Source organism: Cervus elaphus, chromosome 18 (assembly GCF_910594005.1).
Source record: "Cervus elaphus chromosome 18, mCerEla1.1, whole genome shotgun sequence".
NCBI classification, from domain to species: domain Eukaryota; kingdom Metazoa; phylum Chordata; class Mammalia; order Artiodactyla; family Cervidae; genus Cervus; species Cervus elaphus.
Window position 1 is genome coordinate 31,716,323 of NC_057832.1, and position 25,663 is coordinate 31,741,985.

General features: G+C 35.3%; 1 protein-coding gene across 6 annotated transcripts in view; it reads right to left on the reverse strand.

Annotated features, from left to right (window-relative positions):
* Positions 1 to 5,526: 5,526 nt before the first annotated feature.
* Positions 5,527 to 25,663, reverse strand: part of ETV1 (ETS variant transcription factor 1) — a 94,728-nt gene continuing 74,591 nt past the window's right edge. For 4 of the 6 annotated variants that reach the window (XM_043872959.1, XM_043872958.1, XM_043872957.1 and 1 more), the window contains 5 exons: positions 24,311 to 24,379; positions 22,693 to 22,761; positions 19,237 to 19,406; positions 13,206 to 13,307; positions 5,527 to 8,269 (listed from right to left, as the gene is read on the reverse strand). In XM_043872959.1, coding sequence (XP_043728894.1) covers positions 8,048 to 8,269; positions 13,206 to 13,307; positions 19,237 to 19,406; positions 22,693 to 22,761; positions 24,311 to 24,379 — 632 coding nt within the window. In that variant the 3' untranslated portion in view covers positions 5,527 to 8,047. The remainder of the gene's footprint in view (positions 8,270 to 13,205; positions 13,308 to 19,236; positions 19,407 to 22,692; positions 22,762 to 24,310; positions 24,380 to 25,663) is intronic. The other 2 variants (XM_043872961.1, XM_043872960.1) reach the window with 1 other exon arrangement.

Sequence of the window (25,663 nt, forward strand, 5' to 3'; positions counted from 1 at the left end):
GATTCTTTACCACTGACCCACCAGGGAAGCCCAGCTGATTTGATAACTATGTTTAATATCAATTTGTAGAAGATTCATAATTGGTAATTTTGTGGGATTAAATCAATAGATTTCCCAACAAAGAACAAACTGAAATTAATAACTCAAAATCTGTTCTAATGAGTGAATTAATATTCACTCAATGAATAAATCAGTGTGCAATGTATTTCTCCTTTGAGATATAAATTATCCAAATATTTATTTTCATATTTCTCCTGGTTTGGGTTTTAGAAACACTGCCTCAGGGTTTCTACACAATCACAAGTTGTTATGAAGATAACTGAACAGTAAATTCTAGAGAAGAATTCCTTTTTCAGTTGATTCTATTTCACAATTTTCTTGATACTGAATTTCCGAGGTTAGCTCGTGAAATAATTTAGATGGCAATTTTATGGGTTGTTACACCTGCAAAGCAAGCTCTTCATGAAACAAAAATCAACAAACAAATTTGGAATGTTATCACATTTGGGCCTGATATTATATATCTGAGAAAAAATGAATAATAGAATCTTCTCTCTTCAGATGCTGTCCTTTCAATAATAAACCAAAATTTACTCCATAAGTGAATGATTATAAACAAGTCATCTTGTGATTAAGTACCATATTTCAGAGGACAGGTTTTGAAAGGAATCTATGAGATTTGAAAAGTCACAGAAAAATATTCAATTTGTTTTAATTTAGCAAGTTCTTAGTGTTTAAACTAAAAATATTGTGAAGGGTGGTGGCATGGTGCCCAATGTATTGTGTTAGTCTGATTTTACATTAATAAAACACATTTTTTATTAAATCTGTCATGTTTCTGTTTGGGATTTTTTTTTCCTTAAAAATTGTTATCTGAAACTATCACTGTATTAAAGAGTTTAAGTGTAATTTCAGTATCTTTGTGTCTTTATGATCTGTTAATCAGATCTGTCCATTCAGACTAAAGAAACTTGAGTGCAACCTGTCAGTTCTGTTTGATGTGGCTTGTCTTAAAGTGCTGGGCTGTTTTACTTGTTAATATAAATTACTGAGTTATTTTCAAACATTTAATAAACTTAGTATCTAAGTGAACTTTTTTCCCTGCAATCATAGAGAATTTGTAGACGTAGTATTTTTGACGGGAATATATTTGTTTACAACGTTGTGTTAGTTTCTGCTATGCAGCAAAGTGAATCGGCTAGATGATTACACTTATCCCCTCTTCATTCCATCTTTATCAGCTCCTCTGTTGATGGACATTTAGGTTGTTTCCATATCCCGGCTACTAGAAATAGTCTTTATACATAAACTTTTTTTCTTTAAAAATGTTATTAAACCACAGTATGAAATCAAGGCCAACATACTAATAAAGGAACTATAACATATGAATTATTAGAAAGCATAAGATTGCATTTTTACTTTTTAAATATATAACAAATATTTCCTATAGTTTTTTTAAAATGCTTTAGGAATAAAATAATCTAAATGGATTGGAAATACTAGCAGTGATGGTTGCACAACACTGTGAACGCAATTAATTTCACTGAAGTAGACACTTGAAATGGTCAATTTTATGTTGCATATATTTTACTATAACTTTTTTAAATGGGAAAAATTTAAAGAATTTTTAAATTTTAAAATATTTTCAAGTATAAAGTAAAATATTTCCTGAGAATTAGATAGCTTTTGCAGTTTAAACTGTAATACCACATGCACTACCTTATTTTCTCCACATTTTTGATGCCGTATTTTTCTTCTTTCATTTAAATTCACATAAAATTTTCTGCAGGACAAATAGTTTTAGGGGCTGTTCATAAAATTTATACACACTTAAGATATCATAGTCCTCTCTGAAACAATGATATTTTTTAAAAATTCAGATATCTTTGAAAAATAGTTGCTGTGATTTCAGTTCTACTTTCTATTTATTTTTTAATTGTGTTGTATTGATTTACTTTGTTTTTATTGGAGTTTAGGGCTTCTCTGGTGTCTCAGACAATAAAGAGTCATCCTGCAATGCAGGAGACCCGAGTTTGGTCCCTGGGTTGGAAAGATCCCCTGCAGAAGGGAATGGCTGCTCAGTATTCATGCCTGAAGAATTCCGTGGATGGAGGAACTTGGCCGGCTATAGTCCATGCGGTCACAGAGTCAGACATGACTAAGCGATTAACACTCTCATTTTTTCACAGTTGCCGTACAGTGTTGGGCTAGTTTCTATTGTAAGGCAAGTTGAGTCAGGCATACCTATACATACATCCCCTCCTTGGCTTTCCTCTCCATTTAGTCCACCATAGAGCAATGAGTAGAGTTCCTTGTGCTATACCATAGGTCCTCACTAGTTATCTATTTTATGCATAATATTGCGTATATTACAAAATCTCAATCTCCCAATTCATTCCACTCATGTGTTGCTTCTTCTGAATCACATGACTCCAAATCACATGACTTTTACCATGCTTTAAAAGTTTTCTGGGAAACCTATTACTTTCAGAAATTATGTCTAACAGCATTAGTTATGGGGGCAGTGCTTACAACATTCTGAAGTTTATCTGTCTCTTTTGGAATCATTAAGCTGTATTCTTCTCCAGTGGAAAAACCAAAGTGATACATCAATCATTTTGATTTCTAAATGCTTAAAGACTCAAAAAAAAAAAATAAATTCATGTTTTGATATTGCTGTTGTTTAAGTAGTACTTGACTTCTTTTTCAGATTTTCTATAAAGACTAATGAAAAATGTTTAATGAAATACATTTTAAATAAACCTGTATTTCAGCAAAATGTGAATCATTGTTACATACATTTTTGTTGTTTAAAGTATAAATCAAGAAAGCAGCTAGGTTAAGATTACAGAAAAAAGAAGGGTTTATAAACTTGCCTGTGATCACATGATATCTTAACACAAAGACTCTGGTTTTGTCGTTAGCCTCAGCTTCTCAGACAAAGCCAGTGTGATGAAAACTGTAACATGTGTCATGTATGCATGCTGGTTGGCACATGAGAGTCACTGAAATAATTTAGATAGCTCCTTTCCAGGAATTTCTTCCTGATATAGTTGAACAGATTAAGTGAAACAATGCATTTAAAGAGATAGAACACCTAAGACCGAAGGGCTTCCCTGGTCTTCTCTCCCTGCAATGCAAGAGATGCAAGAGAATCTGTTTCAATCCCTGGGTCAGGAAGATCCCCTGGAGGAGGAAATAACAACCCACTCCAGTATTCTTGCCTGGGAAACTCCAATGACTGAGGAGCCTGATGAGCTATAGTCCATGGGGTTGCAAAGAGTTGGACAGGACTGAAGCTACAGAATTCAAGTGTCGTAAAATAAATGAAATGATTAAATGATTCATTTAATTTATTTATTCATTTAATCATAAATTAAATTATTAAAATGATTCAAAAGCAAGTCAAACATTTAGATGATATTTATCAGTTTTGCATATGCCACCTTCCAGAGTGATCACAATAGTGCAATATTTTCAGTTTCTGGGCTTTTATTTTAGACTTAAAATTTGAGCATATTTATTTGCTATAATCACATAAATTCCATAGAATGTTTTCTCAAACTGTATGTGTAATTTTAATACATCCAAGTGAATTAAAATTTTCTTCTCCATAGAAACATGATTTTAGAATAGAACTAAATAAGAATATTGGAGTCTATATGCAAAAACAGAAAACAATCCTATTTTACATGGTTTATAAACCATAACTATTTTATATATACTTTTAATAGAACATTCTAAAATCATCAATTTTTTTTTTCTATAAAGGCATCCCTACTCTGATCAAATTCTCCTTTTCTTAAACTATATTTTTCTATAAACTGGGTTTTTTAGATAAATACATTTTTCTAAAGTAACCTCACATTAAAGGAAAAAAAGAAAAAGCTAAGTCCTAAAAGTACTAGTTAAGTTCTGAATAAATTGGACCAAATTTCTGAGTATCATGTCCAACACTGGTGTCTTAGGAAAACTTAGCTTTTATGCAATTCTTATCACAATTGCTTAATATGTTCATTTGCCTTTTTTAACTTCCTTTTATTATTTTTAACCTTTTCTTTTTCCTTACAATTCTATTTTTCCCCTTCCTCATATCAAACTGCAACTGGAAAATATCACTTCTTATTTTCAAATTCAAGTTTTTCTCTTTTAAGATACCAAGAAACATTCAAATGGTCTTCCTTTCTGTAATGTTTTGTCATTATAAGGTCTTAAAATGCTGCCTGATAAGGATATTCATTTTAGAAACACCTATGATCTGGCCAAAGGCTATACACCAGGTAATAGGTTTTCTTCCTTGTCAAATAAACATGAGTTGACTCATATTTTAGAACTGCCCTTTTGAGTAATAGATATGTTTTATATATTATTCTTTCTTAAACAGTAATAACTTATAAATGTTAAGATTGCACAGTAACAACTCATAATCTCACCAGAAGAAGTTTATATTAAAAAATATGATCTGGCTTGGGCAATCTAATTCATTCTGCTATGACTCTGTAATTACCACTTTTTAATTTTTCTCTCTCATTGCATAATGTTACACAAGAGGGGATTAAATAATCTAAAAGCTCTGTGTGATAACCAGACACTTTAGTAGAATAGGTGAACTTTAACCTAAGATGTTCTCATTACCTTTTATGAAGAGTATAGTGAGACTATCTCAATGGTAAAAAAACAATGTTCTTTAGTAATTTCTAATCCTAGATCCATCAATAAAACATTTTTGCCCATAGGTTAAGTCAATCAGTATTTTTAATACACCATGTCTTCTGTGTAGTAAAGTGAGTAACAGCCAGCTTTTCCCCTTCACACCCCTTATCTGCCCCCTGATCCCTGTGAGTAACTTACCTGGCAAAAGGGACATGAAAAATGTGATTAAGTTAAAGATCTTGAAATAGGGAGATTACCCTGGGTTATCTGGGTGGACCCTAAATGTAATCACAGGTGTCCTTACATGAGACAGGCTGAGGGAGATCTGACTACATTAGACAAGAAAAAAGTGTCACCACAGAAGCAGAAACTGGAGTGAGAAAGCCAGGAGACAGAAATCACAATAGGATGGGGTTGTCCCCTGAATTTTCCTATAGCCCCTTTAGACTCATTGTGGACTTCTGATCTCTAGAATGATAAGAGGATAAATCTGTGTTGCTTTGGGTAATTAAATTCGTGGCAATTTGTTACGACATCAATAGGAAACAGACAAAATCTGTAAAAAGGAGTTTCAGGTATATGACCTCCAAGATCTTTCTATAATTTGAGGAAACTGCTCTGCACTGTCAGCTGTGTGAATTTCTATTTTATGCATTTTTATAGGCATAACTTAAGGAAAATCATTTTTCATTACTTATTTGAGAGGTAACATTCTTTATTGTAATTAGCCCCTTGGGTATTGGCATCAAGTGGCAGCAAATATGAGGGGAGATATTTCTTTAGTTTCTTTTACCAAAGTTGAAAGAAAATGTTACATTATTGATTTCTATGCTTGAATAGCCAATTCAATTAGAAATTCAAAACACAAGAATCTTGCAGAAATCAGCTGCCAGATTTATTAATCTATCTGAAAATAAAAATACAACCAAACAAAAAGTAGAATAAGAACAGAACTTAAAAAAAAAACCTTTAGATACATTTCCCAAAAGAGTTTATAATGCAATGTTTTGAACCCTTCTGTGTTGGAAATATACTTAATGTTGGCCAATTACTTACTTTATTCAGTGAGTTACTACCATAAACAGCAAAATATATAATTTGTCCTTAAATACTATATAATCAATACCAATTCTTCCTTGATTCTTTAAAATAGCTCATAGCCCGATTCTTTCTCACTATCAAACTAGAATTTTTAAAAGAATAAAAGAAAATGAGAAAAAAAAGAAAAAGTATTCTCAATATAATTTTCACTTGGATCATATTTTAAAGACCCACTTTCAATTTCTCCAAATGTGTCAATTCTCTTTCCAATAAAATTTTAGCTGAATATTTTAAAATCTGTTTTTATTCTAAGTACTGTAAATGGCCACATGAGCATAGTGGGTGGGGGGAATTCTGATTTCTTAAGGCATATTTGTTAACCCATAATGGGCCTAATGATATATAATGTAAATGTAGAACAACCATTGAAATCACAGGCTACATAGATATGTTGAAATCAGAATTTTTTTGGTAGGAATAAATGTGAGTAGTATAGGTTATGTTATGTGGGTTTCCCAATAACTGTTGAGTTTAGAGACATGAACTGTGATCCATGTCATGTTGGAAAACGGGTAGCCAGGAGATCATCTTTCAACAATTTTCCCTGTGTTCATCATGAAAATCTTTTCTAAGTTGATTTTGGCTTTGTGTTTAGGATTTTTTTTTTAAACATTTTGCTATTGACTCTCTAAAATTTTTTTTTCCTCTGAGATAGTGAACAAAGTTTATGTTTCTTGCTTGAATCATTTTAGCAAGCTAATCAGAGATACTATAACACCATTTACTTATGGTTTTGTCAAGGTAAACAGAACATACCCTGCTTTCACTATTTCCTCCAAATGCAAAACAAAACCAAAACAAAAACCTTTGAAATTTTAAATCTTCTTTCAAACAATCCAATCACATTTACACAAGCGTCCAAAACAAGATGATGGATAATATCAGTGCCAGCACTATGCCATACAGCAACTTCCTCATATTCTTTAACAGTTTGTAAATAATTTTCCATTTCACCAAAAGTTCCCACAATTTCCCTTAGCAAGCTGAAGCTTACTCTTCATTTTGTCAATGTGCATAAAAGCTGCTTATAGCATAGCATGGCAGAAGCTATTTTTTAAGCAATAAATGGTTTGAGTCATCTATTTTGTCCTGAAATGCTATCTGTAGTTAACTGCATTGCTTATAAATGGTCATAGTAAATTCAGCATGAAAGAGAATATTACAGAAAAGACAGCAGCAGAAGCACTAGCATTATCTAATATTTATATATGTTATCAACATAACACAGCAGTAAAAGGTTTAAATGCATATCAATGGGTACCATGTCTAAAAATTACTATAGTACCTATTTAGTGTATTGGGTATTTTTCTTAAGAAGTGCTCGCTGTATCCAGAACAGCATATTATGTGATTTAGTACAGTTAATTCTTATTGATTAAATAATGTTTTTATGTACTGAAGGAAGTGAATGGAGACAGATATTTTTTTGCTTCATTGCGATCCCAGATTTAACATTTAAATGAAGATCTCAAAGGACCATGAAAAATATCATTATGAAACTGAAATGGGTTTCAAAATCTTTAAAGAACAGTATGATTTGTATCTAAATAGCAAGGTGGCACCAGATACGTATACTGCTACTGGCCTGTGACTCAGTTCGGAGCCAGAGTCCAAAATTGTGCCCCTCATTTACAGTCATGGTGATTCCTCAGCTTCAGAGAGAATACCCATTGTCTGGTTTTCCTCTGTGAGTCATACATAAAGCAAAACAAAACAAAAAAAACAGTAAATGCAATCTCTAAATAACTTTTTACAAGAGGTGCAAAAACAGTCATTTCTAACAATTAAACTGCCTTTTACAGTAGTTTTTGTGTTTTTTTTTTTTTTGTACACCTTGCGGAGACACCGAAATGATAGGGGAAAATGCCCAAGGCAGATAGTCTCCAAGTGGATATTTACACAATGTGAATTAACTGTACCATAGATACCCAGAGGAAATGAACATTTTCTAGGTTGTTATGAAATCAAATCAACATGATATAGCTTCATCATACTTAAAACTTGTAGGACCCCATCCCAAGCCTAAGTAAAAAGTAATACCCCAATCCCCCCTCCCACTCACCCATTATCTTCCTGTTACACAGAATAAATGTTTAGATTACCCCCACCCACCCTCAAATAAAGTGCGCAGTCCATTGCAGACCATAGAATAATGCAACAGGAAAGCCCCTTTGTGTATTATTATTTAAAAATAAAATACAAATGACAAAAATCAAATATTGAAGAGAATTCAGAGATTCTCTTCATGTTGCAAAAGAGCAGAAGCAGGAGGAGGCCCTTGACTGTCACTGTGTTAATACACGTAGCCTTCGTTATAGGGGTGGGGGTTGCAGCAGCCCCCTTCTGGGATGTAGGCCATGCTCTCGTCAAAGTGGGACAGAGGCACCGTGTCCTCCTCGTTGATGTGACGTTCCATGTCTGTCTTCAGCAGTGGGCGCTGATTATCTGGAAAGGCCATGGAGAAAAGGGCTTCTGGATCACACACAAATTTGTAGACATATCTCTCTCCAGCCACCTGAGGGAAAGATGGAAGAAAAAGCCCATTCTTATGTGGGATGTCGGGATGGTACCTAAACAGAATAGTGAGCGTTTTGCAAGAGATACAAATATCCAATCATTATATTTTACATTGGAAGCTAATGCAAGGCTGTTATGTCAATTACACTGCAATTAAAACACACACAGAAAAACACAACCTCATCTTCACCATTCCCAAATGGGGAACGCAGGCAAAGAAATGAACAAAAACATGGTTTAATGCTCCAGAAAGGATGGATAACAAAAGAAAATGGATAACAAAAGAAAAGGCAATCAAGTATTAACAGATACAGATAGAAGAAAAAAAATAAATTCCTCACTTTGTGGGATAAATTACAGTTCAATCGAGGGAAATGCAAAATGCTGACCTTGAGTGATAATTACATTCATTCTAGATAAAACTAGAAACTTAGCAGTTTGTTGTTTTAATATAAATGTAAACGTACATTGTTATTTGGGGGAAAAATCAATGATTTCATGCAGGCATCTCACATTGAATTTTTTTCCCCTCTGTTTGAAAAGGTAATAGCTATTGTACTTATAAAATAACAAGACCTTTAAAATGTAGTGTTTCTCTCTTAACATTATATTTCTGAAATTGTAGAAAAGCTAAACTTTCAAATCTTAAAAGAAAAAATGGATTGTGTTCCTAATAAGACTAGACTAGTGCTTCACTGATTCTCAGGGTGAACTATTCTTTTTCCTTTCTTTAATTTTTTTCTTTTGCACCGTATAGTCTCATCTGAAAAAAAGAAAGATGCATAGCCTTATTTAAATGAAAGATGGATCAACAGGGCAGTATTATCCTGGGTACATCACTTTTAAAAATGAAAGCAAGATGCCTTAGACAGACGTTAAGGATGTATATATAGTGTCAAATTGAATTAAGAGGTGTAAAAAAAGTGAAAGGAATTTAAAATATACAATACATAGGGAGGAAATGAGAAAAAGAAATGTGACAGCTGCCTGAAATAAAGGAGAAGTAGCGTAATTTGTAGGAAATGACACGTCCCAAACTTAAATTTTGAAGAGTAATGCTTCTCTAGGAAATTATAAACAATTGAGTGAAACAAATACAGCCCTCCCCCGCTGCCGTTAATAGACAATGCTGAGCTTCTCAAAAACCCAGAGGGTTTGGGTAGGGGGTGGGAGTGGATGAATACAGTTCTTTGTATTAAGTTTGATACTAACTTTTTGTGTGAATGTTGAGTTCAGTAATTTTAGAAAGGTGAAAATTACTCAACACCTCTACTAGTTGCTTTGTGACATGGGGAAATGGTGAATTCATGGTTTGTAAACTATCTGTGCATGTTTGTAGGAAAAAAACTACCAAAGAGCAGTTGTTCTAGACTCAGGTTTAGAATGTTTTTTTGCCCTGGATTTTTTCTTTTTTTAACCCTGTAAGAGAAATCAATTTAGAGAATTCAAATACTGTGAATATCCTTAGGCTTGAAAACAGCCAACACTTAGGTTTTGGACAAGTTTCTTAAACCGCCCTCAGTTCCCCTTTTCTTGATGAAATGGAGGCAGGGATGGCTTCTTGGAAAGCCTGTTGCAAGACTGAGATGGAAGTTTCTGGCACAAGGCATGCAAACAGAGGAGTCTGGCATAAGTGTATTTTATACACTTCATATAAAGTGTATTTTATACACTTTAGCCCTTTATAAAAAGGAAATTAAGTTCATAAAGATGAAATGGTGAAACTGCCATAAAAGTAAAAATAGGCCCTATCAGAAACAAAGCTCTACAATACTAAATCCCAGTTTTCATGTCATTTCTTTGTTCAAAGTATTTTGAGAAAAAAATGAAGTAATTGGCCGGCATATCTCAGAGCGTTTAATAACTGGCTTTGTTTTGTTTGCAGCCACTGAGAAGGAGGCATTTGCTTTGCTTTAGGCTACTGGAATGTTTTTGTACAACCTGTTGCTATTGGTTATAATTAGAAATTATTTAATAAATCACTGTGGGGAATTAAAATGTAGATATGCAATCAGCATTATAAAATCTCTTAAGGACCCTGCCTTTACACACTGTTTTACTTTTTCTTTCATTAAACATATTTAGAGCTACTACTCTATTTATTGGATTATGTTAAGTGCCACAGAGTTTAGAACAAGGACTGATAAACAACCAAGGAACATAATGAATCCGCTTATTAGTAATACAATTACAATATGGACAATGTTATACACTGAGTATATAAACAGTAATGCTTAGGTAAAATATTAATTTTGCAAGAGAGATGACTCAATTAAACAAGGAGGTTATCTTTTGAACTGTGCTTTGCAAGGCTAGCTATTTAAATTATGGGTTAACTCTTTAAAATTTCAAAAATAGTACAGAAATATTGGAGGAAAACTTGCAATTACAGATTAAGCCAAAAGAAGTAATAATCTGATCATATCATTAAGAAATAACCAATACTTAAATGTCTGTATATACTTTTATTTAGGCACTTTTAAATTTTGAAGTAAAAGCATATACATGGATCGTCTATAATGTATAATAATCATTACTTCACCATTTCTTCCTTCAGAGCTACTGAAATAATCAGGGTTTCTTTCATGTTTTGATACACTTTGGTTTTAGTTTTTAATTTTTTCATTTAATTTTCCTTGACATTCACTACATATACACAGAGTTTTAAGTTCATATACAAGCATCATCAGATAAACATTTTCCCCTACACATTAAAATATGTAATTCTATCTCAGATTTTTTTGAAGGACTGCACAATTTTCCTCTGAATGACTCTATTAGGACTTACTTATCCATTATGTTATCAGGGAGAAAATGAAGCAATGAGAAAGCCACAGGTGTATCAGAGAGTAGGAAGTAGACTGGATCAACACGTGTAATGAAGAGTAAATACGTATGTCTACAGAAACTGTCAAAAGTCCTGACTGTTGTGCTACTTACAAGTACACTTCAACTTTTGCATTTTCACCTTTAAATGACCTATTCTTCCTTATATCATATGTGATACCCCCAAAGGCCTGTTAAGTACACATTTTGCTATCCTATATTGGCTGATAAATAGTTACTAACAGTTTACCTTGGCAATTACAGCCTAATAGGGAAAATTTGAGGAGCCACATTTTTCTCTGTATTCCAACATCTATGCTATCCATCATTTAATCATTGGAAAGCATCTTGCCTTATTATTTTCTTAAGATAAGAGGTAAACAAATGGGATGTGTGATAACTGCATAAATAAATGGGAATATGGAAGTAATGATATCAGTAATAAGCATAAGTTTGAATACCTTTGATAATATCTAAGACCAGACATAACATCCTGAAGATACCCCTTTAAACACTGTGTGTAAAAGTTGAAGTATGATTAGATATTTTGAGATACTTTTTAGCTTTCTGTGACTGCTCCCTTTAGTAAGGGGCTTACTAGTCAAGATACACAAGTTATATGTGTCTTGGCTTCAAGGTGCAAGATTTATTCACAGATACCATCTGCTGAAGACTTTCACTACACCAGGTACGACGCAAGTGTCTCAAGTATATTATTTCATTTAACGATCACAGCAGCTTCATGAGGAAAGAATATTGCTGCTTACTAGCAGAAGAATCTGTTCAAAAACAGTAATCTAACAAGACACTAACACGCAAACCAAAGTCATGTCTGCGTTTGTTACTGCCGTGTAACACTGCTCAGGGGGACTGGGGAAGACCTACTGTGCCAGCTTACTTGCTACGCCTGATTACGAACACGGTGATGAAAAGGAAAAGGATGGTACGTATGTGAAAAAGGCTGGCTGTAAACAGAAGTGGTTGGTGAAAGAAAGGGAAGAATTGAAAAAAAGACTCCAGGATTGAGATGGAGAAGAAGGAGCAGATAGTAACTGGTTTCACAATTTGAGGGTGAGATTCAGGGGAACAGGAAGCAATTAAGAATCCAATTCAACCTTATCTTTTAAGGCTCTTTGAAGTTCAAACTTAACTGGCTGGCTAACAAGACAGCAGATTGCCTTTGGTCTAGAACGCCCAAATGATGCCATTTCCCCCTCTTTTACCATTGTCATGGACCAACTGGTATAGTTTTTCTTGGCATAACTATGGTGACATAAAACTATGCCATAATCTGTAACATGTAACTATGCCCATGTTTCCACAAATGAACAAAGGACACATAATGAAACTATAATGTAACGTTCATGATGGATAAATCCTGAAATGCCGTTCACAGTCAAGACTAATAGATTGAGTACACATGCAAGGCTGAAGGATGTTAATAATAACAAATACCCGAATGTTTTATCTTTATTTATTCATTACCTGCTTCAAAAATTTTAGATTTTGTCCCAAGTGTAATTCATTTGTTTTATCTCACACTTTTTATACAAGCTACCTTGAAATATTAAGCCACACTCATTTGAAATAAATCATATTTAATATCATTATGCCAACAAGATAAGATTAAATACTTATTTCGAATCAACTGTTTAAGATGTTAAGCTGTCAAGTACTGAAATCAGCCAAGAAAAGATGTTTTTCAGAATGAGAACAAGAAATGCTCTGAATATTTTAAGAATCAGAAAAAGAGAAGAAAAGGAAACATTCAGCTAATATGCAAAATTGTATAATTGTGGAGAATGAGCAAAATGTCAACAACTTTTGGGGACATATACTGCCATATTACTACTAAAGCAGGATTTTTTTTACCAAACACAGCAAAGTGGGGACTTCCAGAAAGTCTCCTATTTTGCATTACACATTTGCCTATAATGCTCATAAATTTATAAACAGAAAGCCTTGTAATAGGAAAACCAACAGCTAAGCATACGTTAAAGTGAGCGAAAACCTTGCTTCAGCAATGTAATGATATATGGCTTTGAAGTATGACATGCAGATGAATGTGAAACATTTCAATAAATTTTAATGCTGTGTTAGCTACTCACCTTTTGCATGATTCCTTTCTCATAATAATAGCGGAGTGAACGGCTAAGTTTATCATAGTTCATAGCTGGCCTGTTTTTCTGAATGCCCCAACGCCTGGCCACCTGCCACCGAGACAGAATTACATTGTTGTGTTAAGTATTATCTTATCAACATATTTCATAAAAATTACATTAATTCATTAATTACTTCTGAACCATCTTAAACATATCCAAATCAATGGCATACGTATAAGAGGCAAAAAGCTATCATGATCTGTATTTCCTGGGTCCTGGTTTGCTTTTTCAACCAGGCATTAAGTGATCATTCTGAAACATCACAATAGAATTCATTGTCAGTATTGTTTTGGATACAAAATTAAATGGAAATAAGGGAATGTGTTTACAACGGGAATGAACAGGCTGCAATTCACCAAAATGAAGCACATTTCCCATTCTGAGGTCCCCTTTCTGCTTTTTCCTTCTTATTTCTTTTTCAGATTAAAAACTAAATATCAAGAGCAACTTTATCTATAAATAAAGATCTCTTGGTAAAGGTGTTTTTGAGGTTATGATAAATCAAAGGAAACAAGATACCCTGCTTGACACTGGCTAAAACACACTGGCTAAAAGACAAGTGGCTTAGTGTGCACAAATTAGTAAGCTCAACTGTACATAATTTTTATTGCCTGAAGCAGCATCAGAAAATAAAAAAAGTGCAGTCAATACTAAACTGGGGGAATTCAGCATTCATTTAAAGAACAGTAATTGGATGCTAAAAATAAGAAGGAAGCGAAAAAGGTCACCATGTATATGAGTCCACAAAAAAAATCTCTAAAGCAGAACATCCACTTTGTGTTTTTGTGAACAATCTCTGAGCTTTTTATAATACGGCTTTGGAAGCGCAACTTTTCTGGCAAAGACAAAGTTCTTCAATAGAGCTTTAGCAAAACCTCCTTCCTCAACGAATCTGCAATCCCCTCCCTTCCCACTACCCTGGGCTAGCTATAGACGATCCAGAACAGGGTGGCCTGCTTTTGTGATCCCAGTCAAAGTCACATCCTCATTAATTTCCACTTTTGCTTCATCTGAGCAGAAACTGCAGCTCCAGTGTATACCTAGGCAACCCGGAGAGAGCATTTTCTAATAGGGCTAGCATTCTTCTTCAAGTTCACAGAATTCCAAGTTGTTGTTATGTGCCATATAGCAAAATCTTATAGAATGCTTTGCAGAAATACTCTATTTTATTAGCAATAACTTTTCTCTGTGGTTTGTTTTTTCCTTTAAAAAACACTGATCTTTCCTATTTTCTCTCCCACTAATTTCTATTTTCTGAATGAAGATACAATATAATTTAGTCACATGCATCAGTATACTTTTTAAAAGCAAAGAGATGTGATGTCACATCCCCATGACTATATATCTCCAAATAGATATAAAAAAAAAGAAAGTCACAGTGACAGGCACATATTAATATTCCATTAATTAGTGGATTAATTAACTAATGAATTCCATTAATTAATCCATTAATTACTATTAATCAATCCATTAATTCCATTAATTAAGATAAACTTAATTTTAATGTAAATGTTGGGAGCAATAATGTGATGGGCAAGTGGCAATAATAAGTGAAAGCAATACTTTCTAAATAAAACATCTTTTAAACAGCTAACAATGGACATCAGTGAATCTTTAATAGGACAAATGAAGAGCTGCAAACCTGGAGAAGATGTGAAAATAAATTATCAGTATCTCCTTAAATTGAACAACAATTTCTGAATACTTTGGCATTTGCTAATAATTTTTTTCTAGAAGCTCACCAGGATGCACCTAGAAAGCAAAATAACCTGCGACAAACAATAACTTCCTCTCTCCCCAGAGGAAGTCTCTAGGGAGAGAAAGAAGCCTTTTTTTAGTATCATAAGCAGAGTTTGACTTTTATGATGCCAGCTAATTCATAGCACTGTGGGTTATCAGTAGACATATTAAAACAGTCAAATTTATTTTTAGAGCAATTTCAATATCACATTTATCATAAAGTTGAGGAAAATGAGACATACCCATATGCCTAGGAGATGCAGACAAGTTATGGAAAATAAAGGAATAAGATCTAGAAATCTGCTTTAACACTGTGCCTCTAGTTTACAATATTGGACCAAGCACTTGAAAACTGGATAAGAAGATACATCCCATGTTGTGTTCCTATCATAATAAAATTGTTTTAAAAGATTGAAACTTAAAATGAATAGGTAACATAAAAACTTCCGGGACAGGTGAGACCATCTAACAACTAAGAAAGTTCATCCAGCCCTCACAAATGACCCATCACAATCACCACTACATCCAGCACTACCAAAAGCCAAAGGACCACTTTCAACATGGAGCGTGTACAACAGTGCCAATACTTCTAGTAACTTCCTTACAACATTCTTTCAAATGAAAACGTTGGCTGTCCATGAGGAGAGTGGAAAGATCTCTGTAGCACTATAGCATTTACCCTTATTGTCAAATGAATTAAATAGGACAATGTAATTGTTCAATTATTAATATTATTCAATTTATTTTTTAAAATCATGCTTGAATATGCAACAGTAAACCTAGAAACCACAACCTGGACCTGGCTATCAGACTTCTCTATAACTCTCCCAGCTTAACAATCTTGAACATTACCAAAAGACTTCTACTCTTGTGTCCTATGGACTTCCCAGATAGCACTAGTAGTAAAAACCCACCTGTGAATGAAGGAGATGTAAGAGATGTGGGTTTGATCTCTGGGTCCCCCAGAGGAGGAAATGGCAACCCTCTCCAGTATTCTTGCCTGCAGAATCCCCATGGACAAGGGAGCCTGGTGGGCTATATAGTCCATGGGGTTGCAAAGAGTCGGACACAACTGAAATGACTTAGCATGCTGTGTCCTATAGATGCTTTGCTATGTCAATAACTGTTCCCTGGAACAATTTCCCAGGACCCATGATTAATTCAAAAATAAGATCCCATAATTTCAAATATCTCGAAGAGAGAGAAGGTAAAGATTATGCGCTTGCTGCAGTTATCCTAAACACACAGAGCAGACGATCAGTGCAAGACTGAAATCTCACTCGGTATCATTTTAAACTGCAAGATGGAATACAAAGAAGTGGAACTTAAAGTAATTCCAACAAGGGTGGGTTTCACAGCCACCTTTCATGAGCTGCGCTGTCACAGACCCTCAAAGAACTGCTGCGTGATTGAAAGAAGAGGGTGACCAGGGGCCACAGAGACTAGAGGAATTTCACAAACACTTCCCAAAGAAGAAATTTAAACATAAACAGCAGAGTCATTGCCTGATAGAAGCAATTGCAGCAGTAAGCAATGCAGCAATCAGAAATGGAATGTTTCATTTTGAACAAAAGGCCTTCGGAGCCGTTTAGTGCTTACTTCACTATTGCCAGGGAGTTAGTTACTATTTGGAAATGGTCTGCTGACTCTCTGAATTCCTCAGCTCTTTTTTTACTTTCAGAGTCTGCTACAGAAAAAGGTATCTAAATGTCAGTTTGTCATAAGAACAGATATAATTGTATTCCTTCTAGGCTAAAAAAAAAGTCACAGAGATTCACAATCTTATGCAACATAATGGTCCCCTGGTCAAGTCTCCTATTCTAGTTGTTTCAACTCGATCAGCTTAAAAATCAACACATAAAGAACTTAATCACTTGTCTAAGAATTTTTACACTTCTAAGTGGATCAATAATCACTGATGCAATTCAGTCATACCCCCATCTTAACAAATGAAAGTGAAAGTGAAGGCCATCCGACTCTTTGTAACCCCATGGACAATACAGTCCATGGAATTCTCCAGGCCAGAATACTGGAGTGGGTGGCCCTTCCCTTCTCCAGGGAATCTTCCAGGCTCAGGAATCGAACTGTGGTCTCCTGCATTGCAGGCAGATTCTTTACCAACTAAGCTATCAGGGAAGCCCATGGCAACAATAAAAAAATTCTATTTCTGCTCACTTTAATCACAGATGGACAGAAGTAACTGGTATAAATCCCTGCTGGACGTCCTTAAGGTCTAGCACAACCAACTCTTGCAGTGATTATTAACATCTTTCATGAGATGAAGAGATCACATTCTCATCATTACTTAACGGGCTTTCAAATTACTTTATGTTAAGTGACTCTAGCCTCAGTCTTTAGTGCTTCACATTTTTGTGGTTCTTTCACTTACATTATTTAAGTACATCAACATAAAAATGAATTTCCTTTGACAGCCAAATTAAGTTTTAGACACAATACAAAATTCAACTACCCAAACACTTAGCCCACACTTGATAATGGATACTTACAGTTTTGATCCTGAGCCCTCTGTGTGTGGGCAGGTATGTATGCATGTACCTGTGTCTACTTGGTGTGGGGCTAAAGAAGATGGAAGCATACCTTCTCATTGATATAACCTGGAGTAGACTTACTTGTGCTCATCAGTTCCTCTCATTTCATACTTTATTCAGTCCATATTCCAATCAGATAGATCCCTTAAATCTTTACAAGTACTATCATCTTATCTTATGGATATCAAATTAGGACGTAACGTCTGATTATGACTGAATACACGGACTCACAGAGCAGATAATGTAAGCTGTATATAGGCCCATTAGCCTACGTTGCAGATGTCAAATCTACATGAAACAAATTAATTTGAGTTTAAAAAAATAAGATATCTCTGAAATTTTTTTTTTACTTTTCTGAGGGGTTTAGATACAATAGCCAATATGAGTCATAGCCATGTTAGCTAAAAGTCTCCCAATGCTTTCTCAGCTAATGTAGAGAGAGAAAGCATCTTTCATGAAAAGACACAAACTTTTCATCAAAGTCTGCCCTTCAAACTTCCCTGCTGGTATAGTGGTTCAGAGTCTGCCTGCCAATGTGGGGCACCTGGGTTCGATTCCTAGTCGGGGAAGATTCTACCTGCTGAGGGACAGCTAAAGCTGGTGTGTGACAACCGCTGAGCCTGTGATTTAGAGACCCCGCTCCACAATAAGACAAGCTACCACACGAGAAGACTGCGCACTGCAACCCAGACCCAGCACAGGCAAACTTCTTTTAAAAGTGTAAAGAAATAAAAAACGTCGCCTTTCTCTTGAGGTCCAAAATGCTATTTGGTAGGTTACACTGTAATAGTAATAGTAGGCTTAAATATAAAGCTACTCCCAGGAAGAATAAACATTGACCTGAGAAGTTTTACAGGAAAATACTCCATTTTTATGTACACCAGGGCAGGTTGGAAGGGAGTCAGACAACTGAACAGAATGAAAGGCGTTCCATTTACCTATAGCACCTCTATCCAGAGTCCTCTCATTTTGGCAATTTCTTAGGTATCATGGTGACATTTTAAACTTTATTCTTACCTTCCAATGGAGTGTACACTGCCCAGCTGATTCGAAACAGGTATCACCATTAATCAAAGGGAAACAATATTCCTATGGGTCTGTGTCTCCTAAGAGACACCTAAGGAGTGCGAATTTCCCACTGTGACCTTTGAGTGCCTTTATTCCCACAGCTGTGTCTCCCCTACAACCCTCTTACACATGACTTAGTTCTCTAAATGTTCCTCTCTGACCCTTCTGCCAAAAATCAAGACTGTCCAATTAATAATTGCTAATTCTCAAGAACAATTCCTCTCTCACCAAAATGAGTTGAACTTGATGCACATTCCTCTCTTTCTCAAAGGCCACCCAACATGCCCAACTTGGATGCACCTTCAGAGAAGTCCCAGGTCCTGCCCTACAGAGTCAGACACAACTGAAGTGACTTAGCACGCATGCACAGTACAGTTCCAGGTGATGTTCTTCAACATCAATTCTGTAGGAAGGTATTCAACTGGAACAAGCCAGTAACATGTTCATCTCTTATTTTACGTGTATGCCTGCTTTTTTGTTTCCCCCTTTGGACTACCTTTTCACTCAAATGTTCTCCTAAAGTTTTAAAATTAAAGAATGAATTTTTGGCACATTAATCAAGTACGTGTCTTTCTATTATGACATAGCTGATTTCCCTACACAGAATCTATGAAACTCACCTCTTCAGGCTCAATCAGTTTAAATTCCATGCCTCTCCCAGTCCAGGCAATAAAATGGGAATTTGAAGGGTCGTCTAGGAGAGCTACCAAAAACTGCCAGAGCTGAAGTGATCCCCGTCGCTGGTATGTGGGTCCTTCCCGATACATCCCCGGCTCTTGTTTTATGTCTCCTAAATTAAAAACATTTTAAGTTTCTAGGATTAGCATTATTATGACATTTATATAAAATTTATGTTAAAATAATCACTAAAAATGGTTAAACCACAACTAATTTAAGAGTTTCTATGAAATACATCTTTTTCATTAAATAGGGACTTAACACAGCTAAATGGTTGAATATAATCTACAAACTTACAGATAACTACACATAGGTCAATATAAATGCACAGGGCGAAATAAAGGCATAGATGTCATTACTCATAAAAACACTGTATCTTTTTTTTTTCCTTCGGATACATTTTAAAAACTATAGTATCTAATCCTACTTCTTTACTTCATTGTTAATGTCATCTCTTACTGCTCTAAGCAGGGCTTCCCTGGCGGCTCAGATGGTAAAGAATCTGCCTGCAATGTGGGAGATCTGGGTTCTGTTCCTGAGACAGGAAGATCCCCTGGAGAAGGGAATGGCTACCCCCTCCAGTATTCTTGCCTGGAGAAGTCCATGGACAGAGAAGCCTGGCAGGCTATACAGTCCATGGAGTCGCAGAATCAGACACGACGGAGTGACTAACACACACAAACACACACAAACACACATACACCTACTCTAAGCAACAGTGGAGAGGGAGTAATCAATTTTAAGCTCCAGGCATTTTATTTAGACAAATTAAAATTTGCAAACTACAATTGATAAATACCTCATTGATTTGCATGTGACAAACTATTGAAAATTTAAATGCAAATGTTTCAAAGCAAATTTAATAGCAGCGTAAACTCTGTGAGCTAAGTAAAAATCAGGAAAAGATCATGGGTAATGCAAGGCATACTGGATTACCATCATGCCATTTTTCTACCACACATTCATATTGCCACCATGCTTTTCTCAGCTAGCAGCAAGTGAAAATTCTCTCATTTTCCCTTATCTATTGTTTATATTGCACTTATTTGAGTTTAGCTTGTTTTTCTTTTTCTGAAAGTCTGATTCAAAAATGCATATACACATAAAAATGAACATACCAGAGTTTTCTGTAAATCTGTATTTTTAAACAAGAAAGGATTGTTTGTGCTACATACAAACTGTAAAAGTCTATTAAATAGATTACAGCAATAAAGGTGTCAGTTTCCAATTCTTTGGTATAAATCTGGTCAGATATTTTGATTTTACCAAAAGCAAACAATCGAACAAAGAAAACACACACACAACTCAGTTTCATGACTACTGATTATACACTTCCAGCTCCAGCAAACTGTCTCAAAAATATGTGGAACCAGTCACACGGGGAGTTGAATGTCTAAGGTCCTATAAGCATATCACTATTAATGCATGAATTTCTCTCCTTCATGCAGAGGGAAATTGTTTAGAAGCAATTTAGACAAGAATATACTTAAGGCGATACACTAACACGCAGAGTGAATTATAAAACAGCCCAAATCACAAGCTTTTTAAAAACTTTCTTTTGGTCAGAAGACAGAACTACACCTCTTAAAATAATGATAGAAAAAATACTTTAAAAAGTCAAAGTAAAATTATTCACTCAATAGCTGCTAAAAATCATTATGCTGTTTTGGTTTAAGCTATAGAATATGGAAGTGTCTCTTCATATTGCTCAGTGATAGTTTTATTTATTTTAGGTTTTCCTTCTGAGATTTAGAAATTTTCATGGGGGCGAATGAATAATTTTGCAGATGAAATGAAACACTCAAATGTTCTAACCTTTAGATTGCTTCTGCCTATAAAACCGACTGATCATATTGGCCTTGCACAAGGAAAAAACATTTCCTTGTTTTTCTTTCTTCTTGTTCTCTTTTTCTTATAAAATGTAAGCCCAAGACTATTTTGCCCAAAGTATTTTCTTAGTATAAAGCTGAGAAGTATTTAAAAATCAAAGGGAAAAAATAATCAAGACAATTAGTTTCCCCAAATACAAGTATGACTCTGTCTTTGCCCTGTTAGATTATACCCTGATCTTGTCTATATTTTGAAATGTTTTTCTTCCTTATATGCCCATACTAATTATGGTGATTTCTTAAAAAGTTAACTCACTAAATATGAAAGGAACTGATGAAGGTCATTCCAAAAAGTAGACTTTCTGCTTTATTTCAAGAGAAAAAAAACCTAGATTTTAAGCATTTTGATGCTCTGCTAATGGTGCAAAATACAATAGCACACATCACATCTCTGAAACTCAAAGGTTAAAACTAACATCTATTATAGAATAAGACTGAAAGTTGTGGAGTTTAACCCGTGACCTTGGCATGAATTTAGCAGTATAAAGGGAGGCTAAGGAAACAGATATTCCCAAGACTGGTCATCCTGTCTGATAAGTCTAAGAGTAGTAAAGCATCGAGAACAGAGTAGTCTTCAAGCAACTAATTAGAGATAGAGGAGCAATCTGCGCATATCCTTTGCTGTTTAAATAATGACAATTAAAACTCCCAAGAGCTACCAAGTCATTACAGCCATGATCCCGAAAGTTTATGCAATCAGCTAATCAGAAGGCCCCTGCTCATTTCCTGTTAAACAATCAAAGCAGGAAATATGGAGACCACTCTGAAGAACCACTAAGTCAATCAACTGTTCACTTTTTACCCAAGCCTCCTTTTAGATGCCGACTGTTGCCATCTTTGTCAAGAGAAGAAGAGTCTCTCTAACTTGACACCCCTTACCCCTTTCTAACGTGTGGGGGTGATGTTTTCATTTTCATTGCCACAGCAAGTGATATTAAAAAGGTAATGCTTTCCTAAATCCATCTGGAGCAATTACAAAGTAATGTCACATTAGTAATGAACATCTTCCAAAGGAAAAAAAAAAGAAGAGGATGCACAATCACTAACTAAATGGGCAGCTATGTTGCTCCTGTGTTCCATAATGCATCTTTTCATGAACAATAAAAGGCAAGAGGCTACATTAGTCATCTGTGCGTCCACAGTAGCAAGCTTTCTGCTCCGCTTTGTTAATTACGGGATCAGCTTTCAATACATCGCTAACAACAAGCTGCATGTACTCAGTGGGGCAATGGAAAGGGCCCTCTCTTATTCTACATAAAGCTCAGCAAGAATGATACTCTGTCTGTCTTTAAAAATGGGATCTCTCATAGGACAAAAGAGAAAAGCTTCTTAATGGGAAAAGGAAAGGGAATTTATAAGAGGTAAAGTTTAGTGAGACTTGAGTGCACTGTAAGTGATGAGCATGAAAATCTTTAAGTAGCTATGTTGACTGCTTTCAGGAGAGGCGAGGGTGATCTCTCCAGAGCCTCTTACAGAAATCAAAACTTGATACACAATGAAAAAACCTACCATCGAATTTCTCTGGGACGACACAGGTATCATCATAAAACTGCCTGGGGCCCTTTTCAAACATGCAGCCTGTGGAGGGGAAATGGGATACATTTATTCATGACAGAAATAAAACTCACAAACAATTCAAAATATAACCATGAATGCAAAAATAGAGGCAGAAAAGGACATCGCTTTTCCACTCTGTGACCTTGGACAGATTATTTAACCTCTGTGCCTCAGTTTTCTCATCTATAAAATGGGAATGATAATAAACCACCTATCTTATGGGGCTGTTGTGAGGACTGAATGGTTCAATATATGCAACTTTAGAACAGTGATTGGCACACGGTAATATATGAAAGTTAGCTATATATATTATTACTAAGCCAATAATGCTCATGTAAACACTGGCAAACCTGCGATGTAAAACAAATTATCTTCTTTTTTGTTTTCTTCCAAGTTTCATTATTCAAACACATGAGAGGAAAATCAGAATTACTGACATTTACCTTGCATTATGACCCTGATGAATTGAAACAAATACAGTTTACCCCCGAACTCCTTTACAGAAATATTTAGCTGCATTAACCTCATGATTTCATCTTCAACAGACAAGTCAGATTAAAAAAAAAAAAAAAGAATTTTCCTTTATTGCTAAATCCTTGGAAAAAATGCAAAATAAATTGATGGCTTTCTACAATCATTTTCTCCCCCAAATATCCTTGACTGTGGGACTTTCATTTAATTGCTGTTATCTTTAATTACTAGAAAGAAATTTCACATAATTTAGTCACAGTTTTATTTCTCATAAGTATTGGTCTCTGTGGTAGGTACATAATATTAACAACAACAACAACAATTAAATTGCATTTGTGCAAAATTTTGGTCTTGTATGTTCTGGATTTACCATCTCATTTTATTATCTTTTCAACACAGGGGTTAATTTCTATTGATGCAAAACAACCAATGTTAGACTCAACCTAGAAAGATGGATCCAAGTCATTTCACTGAAGACACACAGTGTTGACATCAAGGATCGTGCACGTAATTCAGGAAATACTTTGAAGGTTAGTCTATCCAGATAAAAGAACTTTCATACATTACCTTGCAAATATCATGCCCATTAGAACAAAACTTTGCCACCGAAGTTACTATAACACATCCATGAGAAAAACACGTTTTCTAAGCCTCTTGTGTGAGGCTCAACAATTGCTTGTCCCCAAATGTAAAATCCAAGATATTTAAATGTGATTGTATTTAAATCAACTGCATTTTATTTCAACACAACAACTTAGCTCTCTAAAGCAAAACTGAAAATTCCTTGAAGATACATTTCAGCAGACAGCAGTAAGGTGGGTGATCTATAAAGCACATGTTCTATTTTAAAAGGATGTGGTTGTTGGCAAAAAAGAACAGAGAAATTCACTTATCAGCTGTTTATATGCACATGACTCATGTTAACAAATATAAGAGATCATGACCCGAAAAATCTTCCTTTTACTTCAGAAAGTTTTAAAACAGTGGTTTAGTGGACCTAAGTGATTTTTCCTGTATATCATGATAATGTGACAGCATCCTGAGGAGGGCTGATTATGTTGACAAGTATTTACAAGAATTTCAATAATGGAAAACTTAACTTCTGTTCTGCTGGGATGAGTCAGGAAGCCTTCTTGCCTCATATAAATGGAGTGGCAGCTAGGCACTTCTGAAAGAGGAAACAACATCGGTCAAAGAGAAGTCTGGAGCTGAAAACGTGTTGTTATCAGTGGACAGAGTGCAGATAGGAAAGTAACAGAAACACACACGAGTCTCCTGCGGGGAACTTGTCAACACACAGTTAACATTGCAGGTGGGGCCTGCACAAGAGACGCAGGGATGAGAACCATATCATGGTGAACAGTGATTCTCCTGAACCGGTGTGTGAATTCGAAGTTTTACCCACACCAACCTTACTAAACTAAAGGTTGGCTAAGCAACAGCACATAAATGTGATGGTTTACAGCATACTAACACATATATATGGAATTTAGAAAGATGGTAACGATAACCCTATATGCAAAATGGAAAAAGAGACACAGAAATACAGAACAGACTTTTGAACTCTGTGGGAGAATGTGAGGGTGGGATATTTCAAAAGAACAGCATGTATACTATTTATGGTGAAACAGATCACCAGCCCAGGTGGGATGCATGAGACAAGTGCTCGGGCCTGGTGCACTGGGAAGACCCAGAGGAATCGGGTGGAGAGGGAGGTGGGAGGGGGGATCGGGATGGGGAATACGTGTAAATCTATGGCTGATTCATATCAATGTATGACCAAAAAAAATAAATAAATAAAAATAAATAAATAAATGTGATGGTGTCCTCAAAACAAATAGCGCCATGAGTCCAAAGACATTTCAGGACATGTATGGAATAAATTTGTTTACCCAGTGGCAACCAAGGCAAGATGAATAAAAGACCCATTCATAGATTATTTCATGAACATTGGCTAGAAATCATCATGAAAAGACAAAATTGTTATGTCTCTTACAATTGCTTCAGCCTAGTAAGATGACTGCTATTTTTTTTTCTTCAAACAAAAACAAGACTGACTTTTCATTTTGTTAAGCCCACGGGCCATATGCAAAGCTATAAAAGAGAAATCCAACAGCAACAAATTCAACAGCAACAAATCCAACAGCAGAAATCCAATAGCAAACAGGATTGCTACCCTAAGAGCAAGGCCTTACTTGTATGACCAACTTAATTCATTTCTGAGAAAATAAAACTTGGTTAATGGTTAAACTTGAGTCATAGTGATGGCTGTGTATCTAATGCGTTTAGCAGCTTCAGTTCAGTTCAGTTCAGTCGCTCAGTCATGTCTGACTCTTTGCGACCCCATGAATCACAGCACGCCAGGCTTCCCTGCCCATCACCAACTCCCGGAGTTTACTCAAACGCATCTCCATCGAGTCGGTGATGCCATCCAGCCATCTCATCCTCTGTC